This window comes from Nanorana parkeri, unplaced genomic scaffold, assembly GCF_000935625.1.
Source record: "Nanorana parkeri isolate BGI_ZX_2015 unplaced genomic scaffold, ASM93562v1 scaffold519, whole genome shotgun sequence".
Lineage (NCBI taxonomy): Eukaryota > Metazoa > Chordata > Amphibia > Anura > Dicroglossidae > Nanorana > Nanorana parkeri.
Window position 1 is genome coordinate 10,625 of NW_017306787.1, and position 7,962 is coordinate 18,586.

The 7,962-nt window shown below is 42.4% G+C and overlaps 1 protein-coding gene across 1 annotated transcript in view; it reads left to right on the forward strand.

Moving 5' to 3' along the window:
- SPG11 (spastic paraplegia 11 (autosomal recessive)) overlaps nt 1–7,962 on the forward strand; it is a gene marked incomplete at its 5' end in the record, with an annotated part of 25,602 nt that overhangs the window by 8,278 nt on the left and 9,362 nt on the right. Inside the window, 5 exons of the mRNA XM_018561357.1 lie at nt 818–983; nt 1,712–1,926; nt 2,971–3,697; nt 5,148–5,281; nt 6,079–6,277. Coding sequence (XP_018416859.1) covers nt 818–983; nt 1,712–1,926; nt 2,971–3,697; nt 5,148–5,281; nt 6,079–6,277 — 1,441 coding nt within the window. The remainder of the gene's footprint in view (nt 1–817; nt 984–1,711; nt 1,927–2,970; nt 3,698–5,147; nt 5,282–6,078; nt 6,278–7,962) is intronic.

Consider the following 7,962-nt stretch of genomic DNA (forward strand, 5'->3'; position numbering starts at 1 on the left):
TTAACAACTTTATTTTTTAATTTCTATTTCTTTTTTTTTATTTAAACATTTTTTTTATATACATATATATTTTTTTTCCACTTAACTTTCTTGCTATCACACAGGGGCTTGTTAGCATTTGGAGGTGACAGGAGCTCTTTATGAAGCCTGCATTCCAGTACAGGAGATAGAGCATTGTGCTTGATCTCCTGTGACAGCTGAGACAGGACGCACTGTGAGCACAGCTCTCCTGTCTCACAGTTCACACAGAGCAGATCAGAGAATGGAGGTTGCCTGCTCTACATTTAGCCCCGCTGCTTGCCTGCAGCAGGGCTAATTATAGGAAAAAACACATGCCCGGAACTACATGTCCTGGGCATCGGACGATAGGAATTCCACACCCCTGGTGTAGATTCATATATAATCATTCTGGCCAGCGATTGGTTAGCAAGTTGCTCTTGGAAAGGTACAGCACCTCTGATATCCCTGATCACCATATTTTTGTACATGAATACATGTAGACCGTTGTACATGAATAAGTGTGGATTGTTGTACCTTAAAAAAAAAAAAAAAAAAAGACCTACCCTGAAAATAAGACCTAGTGTGTTTTGTTTGAGCCAAAAAAAATATAAGACAGTGTCTTATTTTCGGGGAAACATGGTATCTATAGATATATATTTCCATGATCAGTCATTGGACTACATGGTGCAATAAATGGCAAGTGTAAGATCCCAAGCCAAAGCCAGTAGAAAGAGTCTCTTCTTACCTGAATAAGAGACTTCCTGACCTGGATGACACATGGCTCAGTATCCTCCAGTGACCTCCAATTCTCTTGCAGCTCCAGTCTGTTGATGACGCCTCTACATTTCCAGTCCCAGTAGTGTGGCTTCAGACCCAAGCATCTCATCTTCTGCGGGTTCTCCTCCTCCAGAGCCGAACTTCATACGAAGTGCAGAAAGTTTTGCAGCTTCTGTGTGACGCCACCTGTCAGCCTTTATGTGGAGGTAAACACATGCATTTCGTACCTAAAGTGTATTTAAAGACAATCTTTTATGTTTTGGATAGAGTGGGGAAGAGTTAGACCCTTTCAGCCTATGCCCTCCGCCGAGGGGATCCATTTGCCCTGGTGACCAATGGCCCGGATACAAAACATAAGTCAGTAGCACAGTGGCTTAGTGCTTGGTGCTTCTGTATTGTAGCACTGGGGTCCCTGGTTTGAATCCCGGCCAGATCACTATCTACAAGGAGTTTGCATGTTCTTTCTGTGGGTATCCTCCGGGTACTCTGGTTTCCTCCCACACTCCAAAAACATGCCGGTAAGTTAATTGGCTCCTGTCTAAATTGGCCCTGTGTGCATGTGCGATAGGGACCTTAGATTGTATGCTCCTCGAAGGTAGGGACTGATGTGAACGTAAAGCGCTGCGTAAATTGTCAGCGCTATAAAAATACCTATATTAAATAAGAGTAAATCTTAAATGTATAATGTCATGAGAGCAAGAGGTGAGGAAAAATCTTCCAATGGGGACAAATGTTAGTAAGATAGGAAATCCATTCACTTCGGCGAGATTTTCTCTCACTTCCTGTTGTATATGCAAGGCAGGAAGTATAAGGAAATCTCCCCAGCAGGACACTTTTAACCCTTTTCTTCTTCTACCCTAAACTAAAGCAAAGTTTTGGCTATGCCTCCTCTTTAAGCACTGTAATATTATATTATAACATGTGTGTCTTCTAGATCTGGATATACACAAACTAAGGGTTCTCACTGAAATCATAGAGGACCAACCATTCTTCATCAGAAGGGAACTTCTAAATGACTATAGTCCTGCAGCACTACAGGAAGAATGTCAGAGGCTTCTGCAGATACTTCTGGATGAGGGACAGTTCTCTCTGGCACATCAAGTAGCAAAACTGGCAGAACTGCCCACTGACAACCTGGTCATAGAGGAGGTAAAGTTGTGTCATCCATGGGGGAAGCTGGCAGGGGGGCCAAATAGACAACTGCATTGAAAGAGTTTGAAGGCCTTCTTCACAAAATGATATATATATTTTGAAGTATAGAGAAGTATATGATCAGCACACAGTGCACCTATATCGCTGTTCATTGAAATAATAAACATGTAAGCCGGCCTCTGAGAAGATATAAAAGATACAGACTAGTGCAGCCCTGTAATATTAGTGGCTCGTTCACACAACATAATAAACACCACCTCACGTTGTATCCCCTGTCTGAATATTTCAGAGTTGGTATATATTTAAATTACAACCCAGTGTTCCCAGTGTCTGTGTAAAATGTTCCTGTATTTTAATATGGAAGCAGTGTATGGATCTGAATTTTACTTGGTATTAGCCTCTTGCAGTCCCTGTTCAGCAGAGCTCAGACTGAAAGAGGGAAGAGCAGCACAGTAAGCCTATAAGTTAATTGCTGACAAGAAGCATGCTGATAGGAATAGAGAGCAGAGTGATATATAGTTGAACTCATTTATGTGCTGCTTTTCCACTATCCAGTCACAGGCTGGGGAGTGGGCACATGACAGCCTGGGCCTAGAGGAAGTGGGTGGAATGATTCTGATGATCATCCAACCCAGAAGTCTGATGACATCTCGGGGTTGAAAAGAACAATAAAGATGAGTATTGCAGCAAAAGCTGCTATAGATAGATAGATATTAATGAGCTGTTATTTGTGACTGGGGTTACTCTTTAATTTCATTGTAGTTTAAAAAAAAATCTTAGTTGTAACGGTACTGAAGTCCTAGGTGGCACCAGTGGAAGACCTGTTGGGGTAACCAGAGTTGAGTAGCACATGGTAACACATCAACATGTTTGCAGTGTGACTTGTAAACATGATATATCATCATAAGCCACCCTACCAAACCCTTACTTGGTGCCACTCTGTGATTTGTAGATTGCATCTGACATATTATTTATTGCCTTCTTCTAAAGCTAATTGTACAGCAATTGTAAAAGTTCTTGACAATGTTACGTCCTAAATAGGTGTTGCAGATCCGGCTCCTAATGCAAGAGCTTGGGCAGTGGGAATGTCCTCAGAGTCGGGCACAGCACTGGAGGAAGTGTCATGAGATTTTCAACACCAACAACCTTTCCCCATTGATGGCATCCAGCTTCTTCCGATCTCAGGCATCCCATTACATGGCCCCTACAGTGCTCACGGCAGAGAAAATGGAATCCTTGGCAGAACAGGAGCTTTTATTGACTCTTTCTGGACATTGGCTTTCAAAGGATGATAGTACACCAGTGGTGACTTTAGAGGAGTTGGAACAGCAGATCTGGAAGTGTCGCATTGAGCAGGAGATAGTAGATAGTAGTGGTGGGCTACGATTGCTCCCTGCACTGTCTGCATTCGCTAGTCTGACCACAGATTTCTCCTTCTCTTCTATACCTGTGCTTAACACCCCTCTGCTGCTAGATATTGCCACTTTGCCTCCACTTTGTAATACCACTCAGGATATACCAGACTGCTCCCGGGTACTGAGCTCCCTCATAGATCTGCTTCTAGATGAAAGCAAGGTTCACGAGGCCAGCCGTGTATGCAGGTACTTCCAGCTGTCCCATTTGGATGTATGGATTGTGCTGAGCTGTAGGGCTCTGGCCTCAGGGGAAATGTCAATACATCAGCTGCATCCTGGCATTCAGAATATCCTTGCAGCAGGCATAGAGGCACAAGAGAACATATGGAGCCGCAGAAAAAGACTACAGAGCTGTGAGTGTCATTTTGTATAAGTTCATAGCTACATGCAAGCTTCACTTATTCATCCTCCATTGCTGATAAATATATATGTAGTAAAATTGTATGAGGCATTGCTTTAGAAAGGATTTGCTGTTATTACCTTTCCGAAAATACCCATTGACTGTTAAAGACCATCTTATTGGAAAACAGTGAGTGAAACTTCAAAGAATTTCAGTTGTGACAAGTTTGGTTTAGGGATTGTTTGTTTCAATCTGTGAGCTGAGATGACAGTAATATTCTGACTCATAGAATCAGTTTAATTTATAAAATGGTTCCTCAATCTTATTTTCCTATGTATCCTCATGGGACTATAATGATGAAAGAGCATTGGACCCTTAGGTGTTCATACAATTTATTGAATATGTTGAATTAGCTTCATCAAAAACCCTTTGGCATTTTAAAATATAAACCAGTTATTAGGTGTAGTTACCTTCCAAAGCTTAATGGATTATTTTCAGGTCCTGCTGTAGGTGTGACTTGAATACACATTGTAAATTCTAAAGGGGTACAATTGAGGAATCACCAGTAAGATGAAGGAAAGCCTGATTTCAATGTATAGATCCTGATTTAGACCTCATTGACAATAGTGTCCCGTTCTGGAGACCTTACTTGATAGATATTGATAAGATAGAACAAGTCCAAAGGCAAGCAAAAAAATGGTGAAAGGTCTGAAAAGTAAAACAGTCTTGAGAAAAGAAGGGGAAGGGGGAAGCATGACTGAAAACTTTAAATACTTTAAGAGGCTCATTTATAAAGTATAATAGATATCCTCTAGGCTACTCCACAACGTGGCCTGCATTGTGCAGCCCATTCATGAAATGCAGGCAGTCGGGTGGAGCTTGCGGTATCTCTGTCTTCATAATGCAAATGAGACCATAACTGCACTCCATAACTGGAAGAGAGCCTGTCACATTATTTTGACAGGTCACATGACAAAGCTTTATTACCAGTTTTTTTGTTTGTGTTTTTACTCATTTATGTTACTAACGCTCAGCTGGCTTCAAAGTCCCAAAGCGCTAAGCACATTTGTAAAGCACCCCACTGTGCTTAAATTGTGCCTTTTTTTTCCTTTTAAAAGCAGCTGTATAGCAGCAGTAGCGTTAAAAATGGACCCAGCAAGTGAATAAATGAAGTTGAGGGGGGAAGTATTTTTAATGTGAAGCTGAGCCCAAGAACACATGTGCATGATCTGAAACTAGCAGGAAGAAAGCTCAAGAGTACTCTGAATTATATTATAAAGTATTATTGTACCATCAGAGTAGTAGATGCATGGAACAGATCTCCAGTAGACCACATGCTTGGGATAAACCAACCTTAGACAAAAATGTTCAATAAAATAACTTGATGCACCGCTCAGCTTTTTTCTGCTGTCAGTCTCTGTGTTTGGAATTGCTTGGTCTTTACACTTTTCCCATACCTGCAGCATCCAGTGTGGAGTCTCCAACCACTCAGAGCCCCACTGACCCCATCTTGATGAATCTGGAGATCTTGAAAGGTACCTGTAAGCATGGCAAGACGTTTTGCAGACAACTGCTGTGTATGTACGAGCTGAGCCAGGTAATCTTGCATGAAGTTTTGGAAAAACTGCTAATTAGGTATTTATCTAATATGGTTTTAAGTAGGGATGCACCGATATATCGGCCAAAAATGGCACCTTTGGCATAATGCCGGAAGGGCCATGTTTCGGCCGATACATCGGCGCATCCCTGGTTTCTTTTCTCCCCGCTGGGCGCTGCTCTGTGTTCCAGCGGGGAGAAAAGAAAGTGACAGCCGGCCGAGCGCTGCAGGGCGAGAGCGCTGTGAGCGGCCGGCGTCTCTCCTCCCACACCGCTTAGCCTCCTATCCCAGTCCGGCAGAGAGGTGTGTGGGCGGAGACAGCCAGCGCTGTCACAGGAGGCTGAGCTCACCTTCCTGCTCAGCTCGATCGGCGTGTCAGAGAGGAGAGCGAGCACAAACACTCAGCGATCAGTGATCGCTGAGTGTTTGTAGATAATTGAGCACATGGTATGTTAACTATATCCTCAATTATGAATAAATGGGAGTGATCTGCATCCCCTCCTGTTCATTCATAGTTGTAGGTATAGTAAACATACAGTGTCCTCATGTTATCAATGAACAGGAACACTCATTCCTGTTCATTGATAACAGGGGATAAATAAATATAAAAAAAATTAAAAAGTTTATAAAAAATAAATAATAAAATATTTAAAAAAATTAAAATGGAAAAAACGGTTTTGGCCTGACAATTTTTTTTATTTCGGTTTTGTTTCGGTTTTAGGATTTCCATTTCGGTGCACCTCTAGTTTTAAGTTCCCTTATTGCTGTGCATTACTTTATCTGCTCTTTCAATTTAGGATCTTGGTTGTTCCTTCTTGGAAGTGTCTTCTCGAGATCCAAGTGAAGTTCTGCGTACTGTGCTGTCCAAGAATCGCCCTGAGCTTGCTGATACAGCGCAGGCAGTTATAAGCTCCCATGGGCTGGCTCCAGAGACGGTGGCCCAAATAGTAGCCGAGGAGCGCCTGAAACTCTGGAGGACTCTGGACAAGGAAGGAGGTCAGTGTTAAAGTGGAAAGGATGGAATGCCAGCAACCTTCCCAGTACTATGAGAATGTGTTAGTGCCATATTATATTAACCAGTTGACATCCGCGGTGTTAAACCCCCTTCCCATCCAGGCCATTTTTCAGTATTCAGCGCTGCGGTACTATTGTGCATTGTCGGGTCTTTTGTGCCCGTGCGTGCAGAAAAAAATTGCCGTCTGGAGACGGCAACCCGCAGATGCAGCAGTGCCGTCCGTCCGTTTTTCGACTACGGGCGGACGGCAAGAGGTTAAAGTGATAATAGAGCTTACATGTTTAAGTTATTTCAGGTGTTATTGAAATGACTTAGCCCCATTCACACTGAGCGATTTATCGAGCGATTTTTGCAGCGATATCGCTCATATTTCCACGCGATATCGCTCTATGTAGCTTCTCCAATCCATTTCAATGGAGCTGTTCACATCTCGTCGCTCAAAGCTCGTCGCTGGTAGCTTGTCGCTGGTAGCTTGCCGCTCCTACATGACACTTTTTTCGAGCGATTTCGAGCGATATTGCTCCTGATTGCATACAGCCAAATAAGAAAAAGTCGCTCAATATCGCTCATCGCACAATATTGCTCAAAATCGCGTGATTTTCATGTCGCTCAGTGTTAATGTTGCCTTACAGTTGTTTTTTTTGCATGTATATTTTGATTAGATTTCGTATAATATACAATGAACAAGAGATAGGCCGATGTCAAACACCGTTGTACAGCCGTACAATCCAAGCAGATATAATCTCCATACACAATGCAGAATCATATTAATACAATGAACAAAGTATGTGGTGGCAGTAACATATGATAGGACAAGAGGGAACAAAGAGAAGTAGACTATAGATAGTTCAAATGAGGTACAAGAAAGGAATGCATCACAAATATAAAGGTTCTGGCAAAGAGGAATTCACCAGGACATGGGACGTATAATGAGTGAACAGAGACAAAATATAAGAAAATATATAAAAGGAAAATAAGTGAAAAACATTTCAGCGTACACAACAGCAAGCCTACCCAGAGATCCTTCAGATTGGGCTAAGAGGTACCAAGTTGAATTTTGAAATAGGGGCATTATGTCCTGTAGTTTAGTCGTGGTCAGTTCTTGTGCTAGAAAATTAGTCCATGTTGCGAAAAATATACCCGTATAATTACATAGTTACATAGTATTTGGTTGTTGAATAAAGACATACGTCCATCAAGTCCAACCCATATAGGTCCACGCATCATCTCATTCTTAGGGATACTGGTATCCCTGGATATTACGGTCCCCCAAGAAATTGTCCAAACATTTCTTGAACAAATCTACACTCTTGGCTGAAATCACTGCCGATGGCAGTGAGTTCCAGACCTTCACCGCTCTTACTGTAAAGAACCCTCTTCGCCCATTGTGCTGGAATTTTTTCTCCACCAACTTTAGGCGGTGGCCTCTAGTCTTTGTAATGGAGTTAATCTCAAACAGTTTGTTGCCAATGTTGCTGTCACCATTGAACATCTTGTACATGAAAATCCTATCCCCCCTTAATTCCAGCGTAAACATGTTTAAGGTCAGAAGCCTTGTCTCATAGCTCTGGTCCTCCATTCCCCTAATTAGTTTGGTTGCCCTCCGCTGGACTCTCTCCAGTTCAAGGACATCCCTTCTCAGTACCGGCGACCAAAACTGGACCGC